The sequence below is a fragment of the Gymnodraco acuticeps genome, unplaced genomic scaffold, assembly GCF_902827175.1.
Source record: "Gymnodraco acuticeps unplaced genomic scaffold, fGymAcu1.1, whole genome shotgun sequence".
NCBI classification, from domain to species: Eukaryota; Metazoa; Chordata; class Actinopteri; order Perciformes; family Bathydraconidae; genus Gymnodraco; species Gymnodraco acuticeps.
In genome coordinates, this window is record NW_022992262.1 from 27,778 (window position 1) to 55,207 (window position 27,430).

Genomic DNA, 27,430 nt, shown 5'->3' on the forward strand with positions numbered 1-27,430 from the left:
CATGATGTGAATATGAGAAATCACTTAATATCGTTACCTCAAAGCCACTATGAAAAGAATAATGCAATTCATTTTCTTCTGATAGAACATTTCAGGGTTGGTTCACTGGTTCAGTTTGTTGGGGGTGGGGGGGGTGTATTCATGTATACAATATCACAGGGAACGTTTCTGATGCTGCCACTAGGGGGCGCCAACGCTAGGCATTTTAAGATTCAACACATGGCAGTTTTAACTTAGGACTCAAAACCTTTGAGACATTTTATTGTGAAGTATTGTGGTGGAGTGTGCAACGAACTGCCTGCATCACAACACAATTTTGTTGTTGCCAGGCAATACAGTATGTGTTGACTTTTTTCAAAGAAAGTTTCTAAGGTCTGCAAAAAGATTTATTAAGTCATTATATTTCATATACGAACATACAGTGTTACGTACAGAAGACAGATTTTTTCCTATTTTGGAGCCAGGATAGCATACAGGCATGTTTTTGTTCAGGGGTTCCTGGGTCCCACTCGCAGTGAGGGGGCAGCTAGCCGATTGGCCAATGCAGAGCGTGGTACACGCGCTGGAGTGTATGGTTTAACCATGACTGAAATAAATTGAATCCAAGGGCTGAAGGAAGAGGGGAAAGTCTCTTAATAGCACAGCAGCAGGGTTACATGGTGTAAAATTCTACAATTTAAAAAAGGATCACATGTTACAACTGCCATTAAACCCAGGAAAATGCAGTCTTTATTGTATAGCCCTGGGTTTAGGTTAACCTGGGTTAATTGTGTTTGGGTACCTTAGCTTCTGGGCGTAAATTCTAGAGAGTGACACACAGTGTGAAAAGCACTATTATAATTGGCTAGGCTCACTGTTAATATTGCAGTGTCACACAGTGCAGGTTGTGCTATCTCCTGCATGAGATCCTGCAATATAATAAAATGCCAGATAGAAAGCTGTAATAAACGTTTTTTTCTCTGAGCCTACTCCTCAGTAATGATTGTCGCAAATATTTTTAATCTAGGATATTGAAGAACTGATGTCATAACCAGAGCCAGGTTTATATTGCAGCTGATCAAGACTGAGATGGTTTCATGTTTACTTAAAAGTAAAAGCTCAAGGGATGAGCTTATTTCTTGTGTGTCGCTTAGATTTCTTTGGCCAAGTCTTCTAATATCCTCTTCATCTGTAGCAGAAAACAGAGAAAGAAATAGGGAAAATAAGTCTTTGAATCCATAAGTAGCCATTATGCCTCCTATAATGTTAACAAATGCATACAGCGACACCGTTTTGTTTACAATTTGCATCCCAACTAGTGACAGAATCAAGCTGTTTGTGTCATTACTTACATTTGTGAGCCAGAATACACACATTACATCATTACCTCTGGCCAGGTGATCAGCCCGAGCAGCCTTCCCCTGTCTGCGACAAACAAGGTTTGAGCTCCAACCAGACTCAGGATACTGTGGGCCTGTGGGATGCAAATGAACATTTATTTAAAGTAACTGATTCCATAAAAGTGGTAATTGTTTTGTGAAATATGCCTATTTACTTTCTTTCAGAGAGTTTAATCAGAAGATTGATGGCAAGGAATCATACTATGCTCAACTAATTTATGACAAGAGACCAAGCAGCAACCTGCGAGTCTGAAAAAGTAAATCCAATTCAGAAGTACTTTTAACATTCCTTCTAATGGCCAACAGGTGGCGACACCTCTGTTTGCAAGAAGAAGTCTGATTGTATAGAAGAAAATCCTACTGTTCCAACTGAATTTATCAACTCAGTAAACACTTTCCTAATTATATTATCTTCTCAATCTTTAGTTTAGAGTATTCTTCAATACAGCAATAAGTTCGTTTTGTAAATAATGGTCCCATTTAGAGCAAAATAGACGTTAACGTAGGGTATTATTTAGGGTTGGCTACCTTTTCTTTGACAGGTTGCTTCGGCAGAGTTCTACAGCAAAAGGTACTAAAATACGTTAAGTCAGGCATCCTCAAACTACGGACTCTGGTCCGGATCCGGACCGAACCACCACTGTCTCCGGACTCCGAGCAAATTATACTTTTCATATGTATTATCTCTCTGTATTATATGTGAGACATCGCCACAACGCATTCGCAACGAGTCAAAATTCTCCGCTATGTCCACTGCAATCAGCGCTCTGCATGTCTGACTGTTCCACTGTGTTCCACCTGTGTGTGTCAACGCTTTGGTCCAATCACATTCAGCATCCAGTCAGCGTTTTTTTCCCCCAAACAATCTGCGAATCAGAGGCACAGTAGGGCGGGTCTTCGCGGAATGCGGGTGGGAAAAATGTGTGTGTCTCTTTCAACCTGTCTAAGTCAGAGCGAGAATTAAAAAAAAAAAAATTCAGAGCGAGAGTTAACAGCTCATCTAGTTCCATCTGTACTGTAGCTAGTAGCCTAGTTTCACCTACCGGGGTGGCAACTGACACCCTACAAATAGGCCTTGCCACCCCAGCTGCCACCCCAGTTGGCAGCTTTGTTTTGAAAGAAATGTTGTGGCTCATCGGACATTTATGAGAGAAAGTCTCTAATGTCCGAGTGCAAGTGAATGCAGCACAAGATGCACGTCATGTAACCCCTCCCCCGGTCCTGGCGCGAGCGTGGATATACGATTGGCGGCGATTTCATTTTGAACTGGACGGCGCAAAACGAGAAGCATTCGGACCCAAGCACTGAAGGAATGAGGTATTTGCGGTCTACACTGACAGAGAAGAGACTGTCAGTTTGGCTGTGCTAAGCATTGAATCAAAACGCACTAAAGCTGTTGATCTTAATACGTTTGTGAGGCGTTTTGCTGAACAAAATGGTAATCGCCGCATTCAGCTGTAATAGACATGTCAACTTGATGCTCTGCTCACGGATGAGCATACACAACTATTAAGATGATGACCTTACGTGTGTAAATATATTTTTTTCTTTGAGGGGGTCTGCCCCCAAAAAACTGTTTTAAGTCAGTGCATTTCCTTAGCTGTGGGTGAGTCCACTGACACCACTGACAATGCTCAGTTGCTGGTGTTTGTGAGTTTTTATGATGAGGCAAAGGGGGAGTTTGTTGAAGATGTGTTGGGCCTGATGAACCTCAGTGGACACACAAGGGGGAATACATTTATAAAGCAATAATGGGAATGCTGAATGAAAGAGGGTGCAGCTGCCTTTATTCCTAACTGTGCAGCTCTGACACTGCGACTCTGAGGGGTCAAGCACAGACACAACAACAATGAAAACTGCTGCATACAAATTATTTTTGTTTTTGCAACCTCGTGTTAAGAATCTTGTTGCAATTGTTTTAAAGTTTGAATGACCGTAATAAACGGACCTTTGTCTTATTGAAACATTTATTTTGGACCTTTAAGATTTGTATTTGAGTACCCCTGCGTTAAGTAGTCTGCTAATCATTTTTTTCCGGAAATAGTTTTGTATCAAGCCTGTTTTATGCATGTCAAAATTAGCAATGCAGTTCATATCACAGTAAAAATGTAAATCACGGATGCACCTTGTTAGCCAAGCTAGGTAGGGTGAGTGTTATCTAGTAAATTAGCTGTCTTATCGCTCTTCATCAACTCCACCCTCTGGTCCAAATATTATGGTCACTTTGGGTTCGAAAAAAACAAAACAAGATGGTGACGGACAAGTAGCCAAACATAGGGCTTACACGGTAGTCCAGTCAATGTGAGAATGCAAATAAGACTATTTTCCAAAGTCCTGAACTTTTCCTTAATTGTATAACATTCCTCAAAGTATTCCTACCTCTTGAACAGTGTTGTGAGGTGATAACAGAACAGAGGTCGGGTGTATGCAGCAGACCTCATCCAGATGTTTCTCCAGAGCCTGCACAGAACAACACAAACAATTTGACATTTGTATGCATTTTCTGTCAACACATTCTCACTCCCAACTGGTCACATATTGACCATCGGTCAGGGCCCCTTCACGTCACCTTATTACGCACTGGGTACCCCTCGAGCGTCAGTTTTCAATGGGCAGGGCGTCCCATAGCAACCTGGTCTCACCAAATTACGTGAAATGAACACGACTCCTTAACACCGCATTACGTGGTGGGGACACGAAATCTGCTAAATTACGTGTCGGCACCACGGAAACATCCCCAATGTAAAGTGAATGAGGATCATTGCGGGACGTTGCAGAAATGTGTGTGTCCACCACGAAAAAGGATCCTCATTCACTTTGCATTGGGGATGTTTGCGTGGTGCCGACACGTAATTTAGCAGATTCCGTGTCCCCACCACATAATGCGGTGTTAAGGAGTCGTGTTCATTTCACGTATTTTGGTGAGACCAGGTTGCTATGGGACGCCCTGCCCGTTGAAAACTGACGCTCGAGGGGTACCCAGTGCGTAATAAGGTGACGTGAAGGGGCCCTGACCGATGGTCAATATGTGACGAGTTGGGAGTGAGAATGTGTTGTTTCTGTCAGATGCATGCTTGTCATTCAGCAGCATTCACTACTGTTTGTGAAATGATGAGTCACAGTTGTGTCGCTGAAAACCTTATTACTCTCTCTGTTGTTGGACATTGCTCCAATATGTGCTTTAAAACCACTCTGATAAACAGCTCAATTTTTCTACATTATGCTCTAAAATGGATGTACTTTCATGAAATGAGCTTTTACGTCAGCCAGCAGTCCTGTCTGCACATTCTGCTCTCATCCTTGTTTGACATTCAGTCGATGCCAACTGGATTGTAGAAATCATGGCCTGCATTTTAAACAGCATCACACAGTTCACTCCTCTGCCTTGGTTCTGAACCCTGCAGCTACCTGTCTTACTCCTTGCAGCCTTTTACCTCGCTCTCGCAGTGACGCAGGAACATCAGCAGCTCTGCACGAAGAACAAATCCCAGAATAATCTGCGACTCTTCAACAGAAGAAAGGAGAGAGAATCAATTTATTTGCCACAGTCTGCTACAGTTTAAAATGTGTGCCGCTCTCTAGCAGGCTGTGAATCCTTTGTTACAAACATGAAAATGTGTTCATGTGATTGCGGCTCAGCTGGCCAACTGACACTTTTTTCACACTTGTCGGCTCCTTATTGAACACTTTCACACGGCTGAATTGCTACAGCTTTTGAAACGCTTACAATTGTTCAGCAATCCTTTCAAAAACTCTATTCGGTATCATAGATGCCTGACATTTCCTTTAGGATCCTGAGGACTTTGTGCCAATTTTCCACACCCTCAAATATATGTTATACTCTTTCTTGGAAAATGTAAACAAAATATGACTTCTTGGCAAGAAAATTGGGGGTAAAATACTATACAATTCTGTCTGCTCACCATGTGAGTCCACCACTGGGATTTGTGAGTCGGTGCTGGTGTTGACAGCCAGCTTGACCTCCACCGGCCCAGCAGCTTTCTGAAGCTTCACTAATATCGCTCCTAAAACCTGTCCCACTGGTGTGGAGGGAAGCCTGCAAACAAAATAATCATGTCACTCTTGGAATAAAAAAAAGCGGCTGTGTTTAAATGTAAAGATGGTGGTGACAAAAGAGCATCTGACAAGTTTGCGCCCAGGTACAAATTATTATGACACTCATGTCAACACATTCAGAATTATAACTTTAGACTCTGGAAAAACATATTTAAGTTGTGCCTGAGAGTCTAGTTTGCCGCCTCCGCCTGAATGCTGTCGACAAAAAGCTGTGGGTGATGACGACTTGATTTCTATCCAAGCATATTATTAGGGGCTGAAACTCAATCTGCGTGAGAGACAGATGAAGAAGGAAAAGCGTCAGTGGGGCTGCTGATTGCTATCACCAAGGCGGCATGCTGACATGTATCATGTTCAAAGCACACGTTGAACTAATTTGCATTCTTTTGACATCACCCAGACGATTACTGTTTGAAAAGAATCTCTAAGTTTGAATACATTTCCCACATAAGCCATGTAGCCTACCGAACTTTCACAATGGAAATGAGTTGACTCCTTATTTATACTTTCATTTAGGGCTTTAAAGTAATATTTAATCATTGCAGAAGGAGGAAATCTAATACTAGAAAAGAACCCTCAGTAGAGTCCAGATCTCCATTAGTCTCCTGGACAACAGCAAAGAAGGAGTCGACTCAATTGTCCCTCCAGGCTCCTTTACATTCAAGATGGCAGCGTAGATAAGAAAAACTGGGGATTTTTTCATCAGTTGTCATATTGAGATACTTTTGTTTGAAATAAAGACCAGAATAGTTCAATGATATCAGTATTTGAGTTACAGCTAAGGTCAACATGCAGCCTGCAAACAACAGGCAAGTGTTTGTTTTTAGCATAGCTGATAGCAGAAAATGTGTTTTCTAACACTGACCAGTTAATGATCACTACTGACCCTACCAGCTGTTTAAGAGCAGTTAGGAGTCAGCTCAGCAGTCATGTATACTCATGGTTGTTGTTGTTTTTAGTTTTGTGCATATTAAAACACTGCCTACCATTGATGGCCCTTACTAGTCAGGGAATAATCAGAGTCTTTAGAAAGTATCTTCAGCTATCTTCCTTTGCTAAATAGGAGGCATCCAGCTAACTTTTGTTGAAATAATTTTGTCTTAAACAACATTTTCATCCCGAAAGCTTCTAAATATCGTGAACGTATATATTTGATCATGTAGGTTTTCCAAGACATTATTCACAATTTTCCATATTCTTTGGAAACAAACAATATCTGTGCATTTTAAAACAAACTGCCAGCCTTGGATGCACAGTTTTCCCATCTGATGGTCATACAAAACTAGTTTTTTCTTAAACCAGTCTAAGTTTAGTTTTTTTAACTAACCGGGGGCATGCCTTTTTCAGGGAGGGCAGGTATGGGAGCCTCTTGCTGATGGAAAGTGCATCATAGAAAGATGGCCGATGCCCCGAGCGGGCCAGTGCGTTGGCCAGCAGAGTGGCAATGAGGACGGGGACGGCATGGCTGAACTGTCCCGTTAGCTCTACAGCCAGGAGGGCCGGGGACAGGGTGTGTGTCACGGCCCCGGAGAAGGCTGCTGCACCTACAAGAAGAAACCAGGTTAAAGGTACTACTTGAGGCGATATACTCGTTATTGTAGACGGATGAGAAAAAAAAGTATTTGAACTGAACTTGCACTTTCATACAATTGTTATATCTGTGCCACTTTATTATTCAAATACTTCATAGCGAGACATCATTGGACAGAATACAGTTGGTTTTGGGACTCTTTTTGTAACTTAAATCTAATGCAATATTTTGGCAGATCACCATTTCTAACATCCTCATTTGAAACCCTGATTGCTTTCTGGAATCTGTTAACATCTAAATGAACAAATAGTTAAATTAAAAAACAAGTTCAAAGCTTCTGGCATATTTGTTGTAGAAATAGGACGTGGCTTATAAATGCTAATGTAACCCAGGGTCAGGGTAGAATGAAAGAGGGAGATACACAGTGCTGATATACAGAGTTGGGTGTAACGCGTTACTGTAATAATATTACTTTTGTCGGTAACGGAGTAATGTAACGCACCCTCCGCAGTCTGCGTGATCTGCTTGTAGGGAGGGGTGGCCCTGCGAGTAAAGTAATGAGTAAAGTAAAGTGTTTATGTAGAGAGTAACAAAGTAAAGTAATATGTTACTTTTTTTTAAAGGAATACTACGGGGGCCCTGAAGTGCAAGACACTACAGCATTTCAGAAAACACTATAGCATTTCAGAAAACAACACAGCATTTCAGAAAACGTTACAGCTTTCAGAAAACACCACAGCATTTCACATTGGACGGAAAGGGTATTCCTTTAGGGAGAACACTTCTTGTTTGTGATTGGACAGAGCCAGCCAGATAAGCACTGCTGTGATTGGTTGTTTTTGCTGCCAGTTAAGAAATGACGCTTCGTGATTGGTCAGCACCCGACAGCGCAACATGTCCCAACACATCAGCCGTTAGCTGTTAGCACACACTCAGAGCTCACAGCTCCTCATATCTGTTCAGAAACTGGACAAAAGTTAAACATGTACAAAACACAGACTGCCTATGTCATGGTGAATACAGTCGCTGCTTTATGTATGTCTGTATGACGTTGTTGTGAGTGTGGACGGAGCGGCTACAGCAGGTGTTCACGGAATACCCTTTCTGAAATGCTGTGGCGTTTTGTGAAATGCTGCGGCGTTTTCTGAAATGCTGTAGTGTTTTGTGAAATGCTGTAGTGTTTTCTGAAATGCTGTGGTGTCTTGCACTTCAGGGCCACCGTAGTAATAAGTCATATATTACTTTTTTTGAGTAACGACCCCATCTCTGCTGATATATAGGTCACTGTATGAACAACAAAGAGCTATTGATTTTTTTTTTACCAGCAAGTGCGTAACCGCCAGGATTTATAGAAGCCCACTGCAGGCCTGAATTCAATCCAGTGGAAGACACATAAGCTACTCCTTCTCCAAGAAAACGACCCAAAGCCGCCCCTAGAGAACAGAAACGTAAATATAAAAAACACAAAAGAAGAGTTCCTCAATCTTCATATTTTACTGCAGGGTTTTCAAATTCTGGGGAGAGACTTCAGCAAGACATATTCAAATAAACTCCTCCCTTCACTCACCGTAGACAAACACTGGCATGAAGTATCCAGCTGGCAGAGGCAGGGTGCAGGCAAGGACTAACATCCACATCTCGGAAACAACAACAGAGACACACACTGTCAACTCTCTCCTCGCCACACTGCCACACAAGCTCTACTAGCACAGCTGATGAGTCACTGCCACTCTCAATCTGTGTGCAAGGAAATGTTTTCAGTGCTCTCAAATCAATCTCGCACAAATAAACTGAATCATTCCCATTTAAATGTCACATCTGCGTCTGGTAATCAGGGTAAAATTGTAAGTAAATGGATCCCAATGAGAAATAAGGGACTGTTTTCAATAGAGGAATGTCCACTTATACCCTTTTTCCACCAAAATGAAGGTGTAATGCAGTTTGTTACACAAGATTACCCGCTCAATCAGGCAGTAGACTTCTTTCCCGTTGCCAGAGATGGCAAAAGTACACACATCCTTTACTCAAGTAGAAGTACAGACACTCGTGTTTAAAAATACTCTGGTAAAAGTAGAAGTACTGACTAAACTTCTTTACTCAAGTAAAAGTAAAAAAGTATGGGCTTCGAAATGTAAAAAATACCCATAACTACCAGCTGTTTCAACTGGTAACTGGACCTCACTTTATATTAAACATTGAAGATATTTTATTTCAAATTGTAATTATGTCATTGTTAGCTAATGAATGTTTCAACACTGAACAACAACCATTTAGAACACAAGCAAAGAAAAACAAAGTGGGGAAATAAACGCCTACATTGTAGATTCTAGGGTGACTCTACCTCTTCCTTGGAAACAACAGAACAATTACCGTAATGCTTTAAAAGTTAAGTGAGTTATAATTGTGTTTGTGAAGTAACATTATAGCTGAAAACATCAGCGTAACAATAGTTTCCTGAACCACACATCGCCAGGAATCGCTTTTGATGCCGTTCATTTCGAACATCACCCTCATATACTGTATGGTCATGGGTGAGGGAGATTAATATCTCCGCTGCTCTCAGTATTGTCGCCAACTTCATCACCCGTTTTACGCTTCCTCCCTAACGTCCGCCATTCTCATTGGTCCCTCTTGTTTAGAGAAGACCAGGAAATGATGGATACACGGATCGTGTTAAAATCAATAGGCACGCAATGACTCTAAATAATAATGATCACACCACCAAACGCAGATTAAAACTAAAGTAACAAGCCTGTTTTGAAAATGTAAGAAGTAGAAAGTACAGGTATTTGTGTTAAAAATGTAATAAGTAAAAGTAAAAATTCGTCAGAAAAATAAGTAGTGGAGTAAAGTACTGATACCAGAAAAATGTACAAAGTATGTGTAGTCCACTACTTCCCACCTCTGTTAGACGGTTGCTTATCATGGAAAGCAACCGTATCATACAAAATATACACTTTTTAAAATACTTATTCAGTCTCTATCAAACTCTCAAACCACAGTTGATGATTCTTGAAAGAATAACAAAGACAGTTTCAATTAGCTTTAATTTGTGTGTTTTTTCAAGGTAAAATGATTGTTTTTGTCAATGGAGTCTGTTGGCTATGTGGAGAGCTTGACAATGTTATGCTTTGTAAATTAATACATTATGATAATTGTCCTAATCCCTGTCGATTTTTTAAAATATCTATTAACACATATGCCTTTAATGCGTGTCATAGCATTTCACAGAATAAGGGGCGACAATGTGAAAGTCAACCCTGGTGTCATGTCACTGATCAATGAAGCTTGAGCTTTTATAAACTGTGACTACTGTGCGGTGATTCGTCTGAGAAATGAATGCCAGTTGTACCCTTGTAAAGACAAAAGCCTGATGCTATTGGGTGTCTTTGTCTGGTTGTTATAGTAAATGGACCCAACTACGGTATAAGAATAAAAGAAAGGCATTTATTTTCTAGTTTTGAGCACAAATTGAGAAAAATAGATGTTTGGTTGGTCTGGGTTCTTGATCAATACCGATGATTTGGCCATTACTTGGTCGGCTACTGAGATTTCTAGCTGCCACCTGCAGTGTTGTTATGAGTTAGCATCACATATCAGAAGGCATTTCCATCCTGAAAGGGTAAACGGTCTTTAGCTCGCTCTACTGTGAAAATGTCAATTAGTGTATGTCAATTAGGGGTCACTGTGTCTCGTCACGACTCCTGTTGATCAGCACATGGTAGACTGAGATAAAGACACCTTGAATGGTTTTCCCATTGTAAGTACCTTCATTAGCAGAAAGACAGCCAGAGGTAGGAAGACAGGACTCCCTGACGAGCTCCACTCCAACAAAGCCTCAGGCCCCAGGTGAAGAGATGCATTGTGGGATTGAGAGCTCCACTGCCTGCTGTCCAGTAAGGAGGTCAGGAGCTGCTTCATGGTGTGCTGGAAACAGATTACTGCCCTTCAGATTAATGTGTGAACGCACAACACCCTCGAATGAAACAAAAGGTAAACATTAAAGGACTAACCTCGCATTTTCAAAAGACAATATTGTTTATTTGTCCATCTCTCAATGCCACTTTCTATCTGTGGCCCTTATCCCATTCGTTCATGGGAATTTATTTGGATTATAATTCGTTTTTGGCCAAATGTCACACTTTGTTGTGAACTATTTTCATATGCGGATTAATACGCATTTGTTGTTCTAGTACGTATTTACGGCAGCAGGAGAGTGTTTGAACTGTTGACTCAAAATAAAGTGTTGCAGTGTAATGAAGAAACCTGACACCTGGTGCAACAGTGTGGCTCAGTGATGTGTTTTCACAGTTTTTGAACAATTGACCTCTAAGGCGCATAAAGTGTTGGTCTTTTTGTGGGATTTGTTATCAATAAGAACAAACTACAATAACTCCAGCCTTATCAGCTACCTTTCCCAGTAAATGCTGTTTATTAGTCATGTGTTTAATGATGATCAGTGGAGAAACACACCACACATCCTATAGCATAGTATTCATTGATTTTGTGTGTACATGTACACAAATGGTGAACTGAGCCTTTATGAATGTTGTTGTTTCCTACCTTAGAAGCCATATATTGACCAACAGAGTGGGGGAATGTCAGAGATGCCAGGAGGAAAGCCACCATGCCTGAGTATAGACCCTTCCTGCAGAGACATGTTCATATTCAGGGATTATTGTTGTAATGTTGCATTCATTTAGGTCATTATGGAAGCCCTATAAGGGGGAAGTAATAATACATATTCTCTGTCTGATTTGTTTATAAATCATGTTAACAAAAAACTAAAAATGTGCATGTTGTTAGGATCATTTTTCCTGTTTGTTTTTGTAATACTCATTTTGGCCACAAGAGGCAGAAATGCACTGCTTTTTAGCAGGTTGCTAACATATTAATTATTGAGCACAGGGTAGTGATGCACAATCATATTTAAACACTTTATCTATATAATATACATTTTAACAAGGTTACATAGCACGTTCATGAAGAAAAGCTTTCAAACGATAACATTTAGTAAAAATATAGGAAATGTAGAGTGAGATGATAAAACCCTACAACTTCAGTCTTTTGTGGCAGAAATTAATCTTACTAAAACATTTTGTTCACCTGTTTTCACAGATAAGAAATGTAATAAATAAGGAACCTGATCGACCTTGCGAAACATTGTATTTCAGGAGGGGAAACTATTCAGAAAATACTTGGCCTTCCACAATGTTTATTCTTACTCTCTTCCAAAGTGAATTCGTCACGAGTTGAGGATTTTAGTCGAGACGTTTTGATTGGCAAACTGCTCGGTGTGGTGACAGCAGAAAACAACATTGCTAACCAGCTCTGTTTATCTTCAGATCTATGCTTTGAAAGGTTTCAGTGTTTTACACTATTTAAATAGTATGGATAAAATCACTAGGTAAACCTTTTAAATGTGGCTTGAAAGGCCCTGTCATTTATCATCAAGCCTTATAAAGTTGTTTATACAGTTGCATAACAGATGGTGAATGGATTTGGGTTGTAAAGCAGTCAGATTTTTGCTACAAAACAAACTGTGCTTCTGGGACACTGGCCAATCAAATCGCTTAAATAGCTAATTACTATAAAAAAGCTCTTACTCTGTGGTCAGCATCTTGTTGAACATTGGGTTTGTTTTAGTGAATTGCAGCATCCACCGATGGCAGGCGAGGTAGCAGCAGCTCACAGCTCCACACAGCAGCCTGGGACAGAAAGCAGACTCAGCGGGACACAAGAGGCTTATTGTAACCCAGGCAGCAAGTCACTATCGGAAGTCATTAGACTTGGACTTGATGAGGGGGAAGCCCGGAAATGATTGGTAACAGAAAATAAGTACTTAATGCTGATTAGACTCGGAAGAAACACAGCAGAACCAGTCAAATCATTTTGATGATGTGTGATGTAAATAAGGATGCCAAATATCAATTTATATGTGTGAGACACGGACAAACATAGGACTTGTTTAAATATTGAGATGCTCTCGAAAGTAAACTCACCCAAGAAAGGCAAATAGTAGAATCTCCAGCGAGTAGAAGGGAACAGCAGCGGGGAAATTCGTTTTAAAACAATGCCTGAGGACTCTCTGTGGACAAAGAAACAAATTGAAATCATCCCTCCAATCTCTTCCAAATGTAATCTTCCCTCTCTTTATTGCATTGAGATTTTTATTGAAATTCATGGGCTGTCAGCTTAAGTGTTTTGCTGATTTTGCCAAAGCTAATGTTTCCACTCATTATAATGACAATTAATTAGATCACTGACAACATCACTGACTAGACAACATTACCAAAGCACAACATTAAACTCTGAAAAAAAAGTATTGTGTTAGCTTCCCTCAAATGGGACTAATGGGAGAAAGAAATGTTGCTTTTTAATTTAACCATGCTTATTGGCAAACATGTACAGATACAAAATTAACCAGAGTTATTTTGTTAGGATTGTCGCTTGATTGAGTGGTAGAGTCCGCTTAGTGAAATTTCGCTTTCGGTGCAGTGACCACCTTCATAATGTAATGTAATATTAGACTTACAAACGTGTAGTTTGCCTAAAGTTCCATGTATAAACCTATAAACATAGCTTCCAATGGTAATACAATACTTAGTTATTAACATAATACATAGCCGTAGCTAATTAGCTAGCTGTAATTGTAAGGCACAGTGAATTAGTAGAGGTAAATTAGCTTGGTTAGCTCAGTAAGCTAGCTCAGTTTATTAGTACATGGTACCAGTCCAGACAACACCTCAATGTTGTGTAAGTTACATTTGTTGCTTTTTAAATAATTATCTGTGCTAATATGTTGAGATAACGTGTATTTCAAGACTGGAGTTTATCCAGGGTTTTGTATTGAGTATCAGCTGATAACAAACGTTTAACCAAGGTCATGTTATGTTATTGTGGCTTCTTTTCCTCAGGTCAAGTCGTCAGTGAAGCTTCTCACTGAGGGGGCGAGTGCTGATCACAGCCTCCATAAGTCCATTACCTTCATCTCCACTCCACACGGAGAATAGGCGGAAGGTCAGCGCCCCACAGGCGGCGGAGAAGAAACACGGGTAGTAATGCCTCAGGGCGAAGTGAGAACACATCACCTCCACGCTGAACAACACACCTGCAAGAGCAGAGGAGCGTGGGGACAATAAGTATTCTCAGATAACAGTGAAAATAATAATTTAGCCTGAATGTGTGGCAACAAAAAATATGATAAAAGGAAAAATAAATATATTCAATGTGTTAATATATATTCAATGTTGTAGTGCCGAGAGGTGGTGCAAGGAAGGTGCAAGAATAGTAATTTATTCACAAGCTGTAAAGGACATGTTGTCGGGTCGCAGCCCGGGTCGACAAGAGAGAGCCAAGAGGGCACACACTATTTATAGGTAACCCATAACATGTCCGTGTGGGAACAATAACCGCAACTGTAGTTCCAAGTTTGAATTATGTCCCAGTGGTTAAATAGGTGGTCACCACACAAGCCCCCCAATGGCAAAAAAATATATATCCCCACGTCCGTGGAGGAAGCACCACAAGTGCCGAGGAGGGTGGGGCCGCAGGTGAGGACCGGGCCATGGAACGGGCCACGAAAGGGGGCCGCAGGAGAGGGCAGGGGCCCTAACGAGGGCGAGGGCACCCACACCGGGGGCGGGCCGTCGTAAGGGGGCCGCAGTAGGTGTCGCGGAGAACCCAGCAGGAAAGAGCGCAACCCGGCCGCAGGCAGACGCACAACGGCGGCGGGCACGAAGTCCTCGGCAGGCGTCGAGGTATCCCCGGAAGAGAGGAGCAGTCCCCCCGGGAGGAAGGAGCGCAACCCGGCCGCAGGCAGACGTGCAACGGCGGCGGGCACGAAGTCCTCGGCAGGTGTCGAGGTATCCCCGGGAAGCAGGAGAGCAACCCGGCCGCAGGCAGACGTGCCGCGGCGGCGGGCATGAAGTCCTCAGCAGGCGCTGAGGCATCCCCGGGAAGCAGGAGAGGCCAGACAGGGTCCCGGAGCGCGCCACCCATGGGCCGATGGAGCATGGGCGACGTCCGGAACTGTCGAGACGAGAGGGGGTCCAGGAGTGCGCCACCCAGGCGCCGATGAACGTGAGTGGCGTCTGGATATCCCCGGAAGGCAGGAGAGGCCAGACAGGCTCCGGAGCGCACCACCCACGGGCCGATGGCAGCATGGGCGACGTCCAAAACCGTCGAGGCGAGACGGGGTCCAGGAGTGCACCACCCAGGCGTCGATGAAAACGTGAGTGGCGTCTGAAAAAGGTGAGAGTGTCCACATGAGGTCAACCGGCTGGTCGAACATCCTCTCCGGAACCAGAAAAAAACAAAACTCAAAAGGGCTGATAGCCGTTAGCACTAGCCGTCGTTAGCCCCACGTGGTTAGCCGGTAGCTGGCAGCCGTCGTTAGCCCCACGTGGTTAGCAGCCGGGACGTGCAGCCACACGCCCCGAAGAACAAACCCACGAGGTAGCAATGGGGTTGCTGGTCGACCCAGCAGGTCGTGCATCGTCCCCCCGTTGGATAGAAAGCCGATGCGGGAACGGCGAGCAACGTCTCCAGCCTTCTGCGGAGCGCGCACCAAGCCTCAGTCCGCGTGCCGGTGGCAGCCACGGACGTCTCCAATCAAACCCCGGCATTTCGAGAAAGGAACTCGAGTTCCTTTTGCCGTGTTCGGCTCCGTCCCGGAAACTTCTCAAGACGTATCAGGGTCACCAGTGTAGTGCCGAGAGATATGGAGTCAGAGGCGGTGCAAGGAAGGTGCAAGAATAGTAATTTATTCACAAGCTGTAAAGGACATGTTGTCGGGTCGCAGCCCGGGTCGACAAGAGGGCACACACTATTTATAGGTAACCCATAACATGTCCGTGTGGGAACAATAACCGCAACTGTAGTTCCAAGTTTGAATTATGTCCCAGTGGTTAAATAGGTGGTCACCACAATGTGTTAATTGATAGCACTGGTGGAAGAAGTATTCCGAAGTTAATATAATAACTAACTGTCAAATATTGTTATATGTAAATTACCTTTATCGTATACTCAGTAAAATGTAGTTAAAATATGAAATGTACCCAATACAGAAAAATCTAAATAAAAAATTATACAAAAATAGCTGTTCTTTTATAAACTGTTTGCTGTTTAATTTAAAACACAATATTATATATTATTATTTAACTTCTGTGATTTTTATGCAATAGCCTATCTTTATTTGGCGTAAAATAAACGTAGTAAATACAAAGTTTTATTGAAGTAATATAAAGAAAATACTCAAGTAAAGTACCTCAAAGTACAGTACTTGAGAAAATGCACTTTTACATTTCACCACAGTGGCGAGCCGTGACTTTTATACCTAGGCCCGCTGACCCCCCTTCCCTCGAAAAAAAAGAAGAGATATTACGTCACAGTTTATACTTCAGCGGAATATCAAAACAGCGGTCCGGGGTGCAAAACGCATCAATGACAGCGACCCTCTACCACACAAAACAACACCATTTATATAAACACCTATCATGACAGGGCTCCCACAGCCAAGTAACAATTGCAAATGAATTAAGACGGCACCGCGGCCCACATTGAAAATGACTTGATGATCAAATCACTTAAACACAAAGTCCATCCTCCTGTCCTTTTGGATGAAGCACTTGATGGCGGGGTCATGCAGCTGATCCTTTGCCACTACAGTTTATCATTGTAACTCAATCTTGAAAATGACTCGGTTAATAATTTCGGAACGATGTCATCACTATCACTGAAGTGAGCCATCATGAACGAATTTATGCTAATCATAAATCTATCGATCATAAATCTATCGTTTAGATTTATGATTCGAAAATAATAAAAGTAGGGTAGACATGTGGATATTATCCGGCTGAACAAAACGTGCATTTATCTAACAGGTTCGTTTCCCACAGACCTTATTTCGAGCTATCTTCCAAAATCCTATGGAGAAATCCCACTGCTTTCTGTCGAGGGAATCCGAGCGCAGCTTACTTCCGGGTTTTAGGACGCGTCACTGCACCACTTGCATAGACATCACAGCGGGCGGAACTTGTCATAAAGTCCGCGAAAATAAAGCCCGCCCATTTAGAGGGAAGATATGATTGGTCAATTGTACTGTCATTTGACATTACTCTCTCATTGAGTTACTATAGCGGGCCCTCTGTGAATGTAGAGAGGGACCAACAAGCTCTCCCGTCTTCACATAACTCGCAGAGACGGCATTTAACCCTTCACATTCCAACAGAAACTGAACAGGCAGATTCGAAGGATTTATTTCTTTGGAAATATTATTTTAAATACAATTAAATCAAGTTATTTTGGTAAAACTAATGAAAAATGTAACAACAACAAAATATTTAAAAAAATATATTTAAAAAAATGTTTTTTTGTTTATGTTTTCAAATATTATTTTTTAGAATATCTTAGGCCCTCACAGAGGGCCTAGAGGGCCCTGACGGCTCGCCACTGCCACTGATACATAGTCTAATGCAGGGGTGGGGAACCTCCGGCCCCCGGGCCGTATACGGCCCGCGAGACCATTTGGTGTGGCCCTCGAGGTAATTTATAAACACACGCAAAAAAGAAAAAAATTAAAGAAATCTAGACCGCAAAATAATTAAACAAGTGAGTGTCTTGTTTTTCCTGGCCAAGGTTAGGGTCCTTGAACACAACACAAGCCTAACGTGTCATCACGTGGTATATGTCTCGTCTGACATGGGTGTAGTTCTGACGGGGAGCACCAGAACGCAGCTCCGCTCCGGCACTTCCAAAAATTGCAGTACCCAATAGGAGCCGTACACATGCCGCAGTTTTTGCGTGGCTGTGTCTTTAGTTGTAAGCCCAGTGGCGATCTGTTCATCTGTCATACTGATCAGAAGGGTTTTCCGCATCCGGTTTCGCTATGAGTGGTCGCATTTCCGAGAGCTCCCGCTTTGGAGGTTATTCCTCACGATTTTTTACATATTTCATCCTCCTGACAATATGGATTATGGACTCCTACCTCAACTCATCAATGAGGCAACATCACTTAGAGAAGGAGAGTAATGAAAGCGGGGATAAAATGAACCACAATGACTTTTACCTTCTCAACGGCTGGGAAAGGAAACACCTCGCTTTTGGAAGTGCAAGCATTCATGCATTATTAACTGCAAACCCCACGTGAAAGTACTTACCCCCGTCAGGCAAACTAGACCGAAGAAGTATGATCGTCTTGGTCTTATTGTTAGCGGGAGACATCCATCTGAATCCGGGCCCGGTGCAGACAAGAAGCCAGTCCTGCATGCTCGAGGAGCTAGCATCACAACTAGCATCTCTTCTGCTGCAGCAACAACTACGCGACGACAACAGAGACCTTGGAGACCGAGGAATAAACGGAGACTTCGACATTCCCCCGGGGACGCCTCGGCAGACAGACACGCATGAGGCAGTGACGAGAGGAAGAGAACCGAGATCCGAGGGAACAAATATCCGCCATGTTGTTAGCCATGTTGTTAGCCACCCTGCTAGCATATCAACGGCTAAAGCTACAACGGAGCCTCCCTCCCCCCCACCACCACCCCACTGCTCCAAACACCACGGCAGGCCGCAAGCCGGTTGCTGTAACGGACAAAGACAAATATCTGCAAGCTGACGACATTGTGCATTTAAGCAACAAAAATGGACTACATATTTTTCATCTGAACACTAACAGCCTGAGACACAAACTGGCTGAACTCAGGCAGCTATTCATGAACGGTAAAGCAAGCATATTAGGCTTTTCTGAGACCAAATTGGACAATTCCATTACAGATTCAGAGATTGAAATTGAAGATTATCTTGTAGTGAGAAGGGACAGGAACGTGAATGGAGGTGGTGTCTGCATGTACATACATAAAGACACCAATTTCAAAAACCGTACTGACCTGCATCATGAAAATATTGAATCTGTGTGGGTTGAAATTCTTTTTGACAATGCTAAATCTGTAATAGTCGGGACAATCTATAGACCACCGGAACAGAGTGACTTTTATGATACATTAGATGGGTGTTTGGCTGATGTGGGGGATGTAGAGACAATTATTATTGGAGACTGGAACACGGATATGCAACGTAAAGACACGTCCGTCTTCAAGTCCTTCAGTAGGATTTGTGATCTGCACGGCTTCAGCCAGCTAATCACCCAACCCACCCGGGTATGTGAAACAACACAAACTACCATTGATCTCATTCTGACCTCTGACAAGTCCAGGATCTCCAGTAAAGGGGTCATAGCATGCGGTTTAAGTGATCATTATATGATATTCTGTACCCGCAAAAAGCTAAAACAAAGGGCCGGCTGTCACAAAACAGTCATATCTAGAGACCTCAAAAACTACTCTAGCGAGGCCTTTAACCTAGAACTGGAGAGCCTGGACTGGTCAGATGAGCTCAGTGGTACACAAGTTGAAGAAACATGGCTTGGTTTCAAAAACAAATTCTCTGCAATACTCAATGATTTGGCCCCCCTAAGAACAACCAGGGTAAAAAATCACGCTGAGCCGTGGATGCACTCCGGCATACTGACCGCCATGAAAACCAGAGACAAAAAATGCTCTGAGTTTCATAAAAGTCAGTCAATGCTTTCCAAAAGCACGAGCAGTGAACTCCAGGCCCACGTGACTGAACTAAAAATTGAAAGAAACAGACTAAGAAATGACGTAAGCTCCATGATCAAAACTGCCAAAAAGAATTTCATCAATGTCAAAACTGAGGAAAACAAAAATAAACCCTGTGAACTTTGGAAATTACTCAATAACCAGCTCTCTGAAGAACCAGCACCTTACCGTGGTAGAGAGGTTTGTGTGCCCTGATGAACCTGGGGGCTGTGTTGTCTGGAACCTTGTGTTCCTGGTAGGGTCTCCCATGGCAAATTGGTCTCAGGCAAGGGGCCAGACTAAGATTGGTTCAAAAGACCTCATGAAAGACGACACAAGAAGTGAGGATACCCGGCCCGGAGGAAGCCCGGGGTCCCCTTCTGGAGCCAGGCCCAGAAGGAGGACTCGTCGGCGAGCGTCTGGTGGCCGGGCTTGCCACGGAGCCCGGCCGGGCCCAGCCCGAAAAGGCAACGTGGGCAACACCTCCGCTTCTCCGTCCTGCGGGCCCACCACCTATACGGGAAACATCGATGGGGTCGGGTGCGCTGCCAGAAGGGTGGCAGTGAAAGCGGAGGGTCTCGACGGACCAGACCCGGGCGACAGAAACTGGCTTTGGGGACGTGGAACGTCACCTCTCTGGGGGGGAAGGAGCCGGAGCTTGTGCGGGAGGTGGAGCGTTACCAGTTGGATCTGGTTGGGCTCACCTTTACGCACAGCGTCGGCTCTGGAACCTTACTTCTGGATAGGGGTTGGACTCTATTCTTCTCCGGAGTTGCTCAAGGTGTGAGGCGCCGGGCGGGTGTGGGGATACTCACAAGTCCCCGGTTAGGTGCTTCGTTGTTGGAGTTTACCCCAGTGGACGAGAGGGTCGCCTCCCTACGCCTGCGGGTTATGGGGGGGAAAACTCTGACTGTTGTGTGTGCTTATGTACCCAACAGCAGTTCAGAGTATACAGCCTTCTTGGAGACCCTGGAAAGAGTCCTGTATGGGGCTCCTGAAGGGGACTCTTTAATCTTGCTGGGAGACTTCAACGCACATGTGGGCAATGATGGAGACACTTGGAGGGGCGTGATTGGGAGGAACGGCCCCCCCTGATCTGAACCGGAGTGGTGGTTTGTTACTGGACTTCTGTGCTAGTCATGGATTGGCCATAACAAACACCATGTTCGAACATAAGGATGCTCATAAGTGTACGTGGTACCAGAGCACCCTAGGCAGAAGGTCCATGATCGATTTCGTTATCGTATCATCGGACCTGAGGCCGTATGTTTTGGACACTCGGGTAAAGAGAGGGGCGGAGTTGTCAACTGATCACCATCTGGTGGTGAGTTGGGTCGAGTGGCGGGGGAAGCCTCTGGATAGACCTGGTAAGCCCAAACGTGTAGTTCGGGTGAACTGGGAACGTCTGGAGGAGGCCCAAGTTCAGGAGGCCTTCAACTCACACCTCCGGCGGAGGTTTTCGGGAATTCCTGTGGAGGTTGGGGACATTGAACCAGAGTGGTCGGTGTTCAAAGCCTCTATTGCCGAAGCTGCGGCGGGGAGCTGTGGTCTCAAGGTCCTAGGTGCCTCAAGGGGCGGTAACCCTCGAACCTCCTGGTGGACACCGGTGGTCAGGGAAGCCGTCCGACTGAAGAAGGAGGCCTTCAGGGATTTGTTATCCCGGGGGACTCCCGAGGCAGTTGCAAGGTACCGACAGGCCCGAAGGGCAGCAGCCTCATCCGTGGCCGAGGCAAAGCAGCGGGTGTGGGAGAAGTTTGGAGAAGACATGGAGAAGGACTTTCGGGCGGCACCAAAGTTGTTCTGGAAAACTGTCCGACACCTCAGGAGGGGGAAGCAGGGAACCATCCAAGCTGTGTACAGTAAGGATGGGACGTTGTTGACCTCAACTGATGGAGTGTTAGGGCGTTGGAAGGAACACTTTGAGGAACTCCTGAACCCGACAACTCCGCCCTCTATGTTAGAGGCAGAGCTGGAGTATGACGGGGGATCAACACCAATCTCCCGGGGGGAGGTCACTGAGGTCGTCAAACAACTCCACAGTGGCAAAGCCCCGGGGGTGGATGAGATCCGCCCGGAAATGCTGAAGGCTCTGGGTGTTGAGGGACTGTCATGGTTGACACGTCTCATCAACGTTGCGTGGAAGTCGGAAACAGTACCGAAGGAGTGGCAGACCGGAGTGGTGGTTCCCCTTTTTAAAAAGGGGGATCAGAGGGTGTGTGCCAATTACAGAGGCATCACACTACTCAGCCTCCCCGGGAAAGTTTACTCTAAGGTACTCGAAAGGAGGGTCAGGCCGATTGTCGAACCTCAGATTGAGGAGGAACAATGCGGATTCCGTCCTGGTTGTGGAACGACGGATCAGCTTTTTACTCTCGCAAGGATCCTGGAGGGGGCCTGGGAGTACGCTTATCAGGTCTACATGTGTTTTGTATACTTGGAGAAGGCGTATGACCGAGTTCCCAGGGAGTTACTGTGGGAGGTGCTGCGGGAGTGTGGGGTGAGGGGGTCTCTACTCAGGGCCATCCAATCTCTGTACTCCCAAAGCGAGAGCTGTGTCCTGGTCCTCGGCAGTAAGTCGGACCCATTTCCGGTGAGGGTTGGCCTCCGCTAGGGCTGCGCTTTGTCACCAATCCTGTTTGTAATATACATGGATCGGATTTCGAGGCGTAGTCATGGGGGAGGGGGTCTGCAGTTCGGTGGACTAAGGATTGCACCACTGCTTTTTGCAGATGATGTGGTTCTAATGGCTTCATCGGTCTGCGACCTTCAGCACTCACTGGATCGGTTCGCAACCAAGTGTGAAGCGGCTGGGATGAGGATCAGCACCTCCAAATCTGAGGCCATGGTTCTCAGCAGGAAACCGATGGACTGTCCACTTCAATTAGGGAATGAGTCCTTACCCCAAGTGGAGGAGTTCAAGTATCTCGGGGTCTTGTTCTCGAGTGAGGGAACAATGGAGCGTGAGATGGGCCGGAGAATCGGAGCAGCGGGAGCGGTACTGCAGTCGCTTTACCGCACCGTTGTGACGAAAAGGGAGCTGAGCCAGAAGGCAAAGCTCTCTGTCTACCGGGCCATTTTCGTTCCGACCCTCACCTATGGTCATGAAGGATGGATCATGACCGAAAGAACGAGATCACGGATACAAGCGGCCGAGATGGGTTTTTCTCCGCAGGGTGGCTGGTGTCTCCCTTAGGGATAAGGTGAGAAGTTCGGTCATCAGGGAGGGACTCGGAGTTGAGCCGCTCCTCCTTCGCGTCGAAAGGAGCCAGTTGAGGTGGTTCGGGCACCTAGTTAGGATGCCACCTGGGCGCCTCCCTAGGGAGGTGTTCCAGGCACGTCCAGCTGGGAAGAGACCAAGGGGTAGACCTAGGACCAGGTGGAGGGATTATATCTCTTCGCTGGCCTGGGAGCGCCTTGGGATCCCCCAGTCAGAGCTGGTTGATGTCGCCAGGGAAAAGAAAGTTTGGGGCTCTCTGCTGGCACTGCTACCCCCACGACCCGACCACGGATAAGCGGGAGAAGATGGATGGATGGATGGACCAGCTTGGCTGCAGTAAAAAACTCAAAACGACATTTTCTAACTTAAACATAAAGACAGATAACAGGCTCATCACAGACAAACTGGATGTGGCCAAGTACTTGAACATTTTTTTCACAAACATAGCCACAACTCTTGTAAATAAATTACCCTCCCACTCAGGGCTTTTTGGAGTAGATCACATCATGACCTACTACAAAAACCTAGGGGTACGCAAAGATGATTTCAGTCTAGCAAGGGTAACAACAGCAGAGGTACTCATTAAACTGAGCGCCCTCCAACCTAACAAGGCCACTGGTCACGACAATATCCCCTCCAAATTCCTCAGAGACACAGCAACCGCCATCTCACCAATCATAGCTCACATAATTAACCTCTCCATAAAACAGGGAAAAGTACCCAAAGACTTCAAAATTGCAAGAGTAACCCCCCTGCACAAAAAGGGCAGCAAATTGGACCCAGGCAACTACCGCCCTGTTTCTATACTTACCTCCATCTCGAAAGTCATGGAAAAAATAGTATATGAACAGGTCGAAAAGTACCTCGCGGAAAAGAAACTAATCTATGAATTTCAATCTGGCTTTAGAACATCCCACTCCACTGACACATGCCTTCTTTATTTGAGCGACCACATCAAACAAGAGGTGGACGAGGGCAAGTACTGCAGCATGGTGATGCTGGACCTACAAAAGGCTTTCGACACTGTCAATCACCCCATTCTGATTGACAAGCTAAAAGCAATTGGTTTTGATAAACTATCGGTGAGCTGGATGCAATCCTACCTGGAGGGGAGAGAACAGATGGTGGAGGTAAACGGTACTCTGTCCCCCCCCCTCTCAGTGAGCTGTGGTGTTCCACAAGGAAGCATATTAGGTCCGTTACTGTTCCTAATTTATGTAAATTACATGTCATCAGCATGTGACTGCAACTTGTTCCTGTTCGCGGACGACTCAGCCCTGCTGGTCTCTGACAGGAGCAGATTGCAGGTTGAAAAAACCCTCAGCTCCGAGCTCGGCAGAATCTGCACCTGGCTCGCCGATAATAAATTATCATTACACCTGGGTAAAACAGAGTCCATTCTCTTCGGTTCGAAACATAATCTCAGCAAATCCGACGACTTCTCAGTTGCAGTGGGCGACATTATTGTCACAAGTAAGAAGGAAATTACATACCTAGGATCTATTCTTGAGGCAAACCTCTCCTGTGACAAAATGGCATCCAATGTAATAAAAAAAGTCAATCAAAGAACTAGATTCCTATACCGGATCTCCTTTCTGGTAAACAAAAACACCCTGAAAACTCTGGCAGGAGCACTCATTCAAGGGTACTATGACTATGCTTGCACGTCATGGTACCATAGCACCTCCAAGGCGCTAAAAATAAAAATTCAAACATCGCAAAATAAACTGGTCAGACTACTGCTTGACCTTTCATCTAGAACCCACCTCACCTCTGCCCACTTTGACAACCTAGGATGGCTTAGAGTAGACAACAGAGTACAGCTACTTGCAATGGGCCTGGTCTACAAGATCCACTACACCTCTATGGTACCCATGTACATGTCCAAATTCTTCCCAAAGGTCAAGGAATACCATGATCATAACACCAGAGGGAGCTCCACAAATCATGTGAAACCCAGATTTGGCACAAAAAAGGGGGAATACACGTTTCGCAATTATGCCACATCAAGGTGGAACGCTCTTCCCACAACTGTAAAGGAAAGTAAAACTATACTTACCTTCAAAACCTCTCTTAAAGAGCACCTTCGGGGGAGAGCATTGCAAAACTGGCCCCGGTAATGGTACAAATCTCAACCTGTCGTTCAATGGACAGCTTCCCCCCCCCCCCATCTATGTATATACTCGCATTTTAGACTCTGTTACTAACTGTATATCTGTAGACTTGGTATGTCTTAAATGTCCGGTTAGGATGTATTAGAACGAAATCTAAAATGAAAATTGTAAATAAGCAATCTGTATGTAAAAACCACCTGTATGTAAATTGTAAATAAGCCATCTGTATGTCTTATATGTCTTAAATGATATGATGAATTGGAAATGGGGGACCCTGATGTAAACAAGACGAAAGTCTTTCTCTGGTCTGCATCCCCTTAACAATTGTATGTTTTGAGCTGTACTGTACTGTACCCAATATACAAGCTGTTAATAAACTTTTCAATCAATCAATCAATCATACAGTCAATAACTTTGTTGTTATTAGCATCTGGTTAGCTAGCTATGCTAACGAATATAAGAAGCTTTTTCTACAACCAGTGAGGTAAAGGCACATCTTTATATGATCATTATAGTTATCAAAAAACAAGAGAATAAAGTAAACAGGTATAAAATACTATATGACAGTAAAAAAAAGTTGTTATTAATAAACAAGAATACAGTTTGAAAGGGGAGTGATTTGTAAAATATCCATAAAGAAAAAGAAATCTGCTTACAGTTGTGTTTCATATGGGTGTTGAGAGATGTATCCATAGATCTCCTAATGTTGCTCTCAAAGTGCACCAGATCGATGCTTTCAACTTCAACATTTAAAAAAAAATCTTCCCGGGGAGCATGCCCCCGGACCCCTAGAGGAGGTTAGGTCCCCCCCCCCCCCCACTTAAATCATGTTCACATGGATAGGAGTCTAAACACATTTGCATACATCTTGTGTCCATATCTTTCTGTTTTGGTGGTCATGCCACAACCGTGCACGTGCATGCGTGAGTCATGGCAAGATATCTGGATTAAGAGGTTGCTTTTTTCTTTGCACAACATGAAAGAAAAGTGAAATGAGTGGGCTGTGATTTTAGTATTTTTAAACAGAGGTCAATCATTTGTACGGCCCTCGGAGGAAGTTGAAAACATTGAAATGGCCCTTGAGAGGAAAAAGGTTCCCCACCCTGGTTTAATGTTTTACTTTGGTTATGATGCACTTGAATGTTTCTTACAGTGTGAGTACAAATTGAGTTTGAAGCTGAGGTGTTGTACCCCCTACAAGGTTTACCTAAATAAAACGGTGAATTGTGACTATTAAAATGTTATGGGATCAAAGGAGAAGGAGGTGAGGGAAAATGATTAACATAATAACATGGCAATTATGTGAAGCAAAAACGAAATAAAAGGTGGAATAGCACAAATCAGCCAGGTGTCAAGACAGATATAGCTTGAGCAGGTAAAAATCCTTGTTGTCTTTCACCGGTAATGGGGGCTCCAAAGCAGCTGGCTACACCCACTGCAGCAGCTACAACCAGCATTTCTCCACCAGCTTTTTCCTAAAAGAGAAATGTAGTATAATAAAAAAAAGAATTCTGACCTTTTGAATCCTACACAAAGTAACATTTAGGATATTCATGAATTGACATAATGACATCACTATGTAAATGTAATGCTTCTATTGGCCAGCACTCCAATACATTATACATGATATGCAAAGGGTGGGGACATCTCTAAGCAACCATGACCAATCACAACAGCTAACTAATCAGTCACTGTAGAAGCGCAAAAAAGAAATGTGATACCTGAACATTTGCATAACAGAGTCCCTTTAACTTCACAGATTTTCAAAGGACAGGTTCTATAGTTTCTATTTCTAGCAAATATATGTATTTCTTTTATGAAGATGTAAAACAATATTTAACTTCACATTCACTCATATAGGCAATTCTTTCAGTAGAAATGTGTACACATACATAAATCTTTGCTTCTTCTTAAAGCTATTCATTTTCCTTTTAGCCACTTGGGGGTAACCTGAAATCATCACTATTGTAATGGTCAGCAAGTACAAACATGAAGAAACATTTGTAATTATAACAAAATGAAATAGGTGGGAATTAACTGGGTTTATGAATGCTAAAACAATGCGCTAAAAGACACTAAAAACTCTTTAGATATCATTTTAAGTATTGTTTATAGAAATGTTTTGCTAGCTATATCTACAGTATATGTGGATAAGGCTTCATTTTTGAATAACTTTGCTTTTACCTTGTTATTGGCTGGTATGAGATTGCAGAGGTTGCTCAGGTAGGCTCCAATTATAGTGGAGAGATGCACAAATGGACCCTGATGTTAAGAGGCAAAATATTAAGAACTTTGTTTATATCACAATTCATTCCATTTTAAAGACTGGTTGCTTGCTTTTGTAAGACCAACGTGTACCCTGTCTCGTCTCTCACCACTTTGCCCAGGAAAACAGTGCTGCCGGCTGCCAGTGTGCAGATAAGGCCCAGGAACTTGGTAGACATGTTAGTGAGAGACAAGTAGTGAGCATTTGAAGCCAGCCAGCATGGTCCTCACCTCAGGTATCCCCGAGC

The 27,430-nt window shown here is 43.8% G+C and overlaps 1 protein-coding gene across 1 annotated transcript; it reads right to left on the bottom strand.

The window, feature by feature from the left end:
- Positions 1–253: 253 nt before the first annotated feature.
- Positions 254–27,430, bottom strand: clcnk (chloride channel K; the record flags this gene model as incomplete). Its single annotated transcript, XM_034206956.1, is given in 17 exon segments — positions 254–1,168; positions 1,367–1,453; positions 3,759–3,839; positions 4,814–4,884; positions 5,303–5,436; positions 6,784–7,000; positions 8,310–8,420; positions 8,555–8,624; positions 10,756–10,914; positions 11,551–11,635; positions 12,594–12,695; positions 12,990–13,071; positions 13,973–14,098; positions 26,317–26,392; positions 27,102–27,179; positions 27,293–27,386; positions 27,388–27,430. Coding segments are annotated over 17 exon segments (1,655 nt in total), but the record flags the coding sequence as incomplete, so codon positions are not given.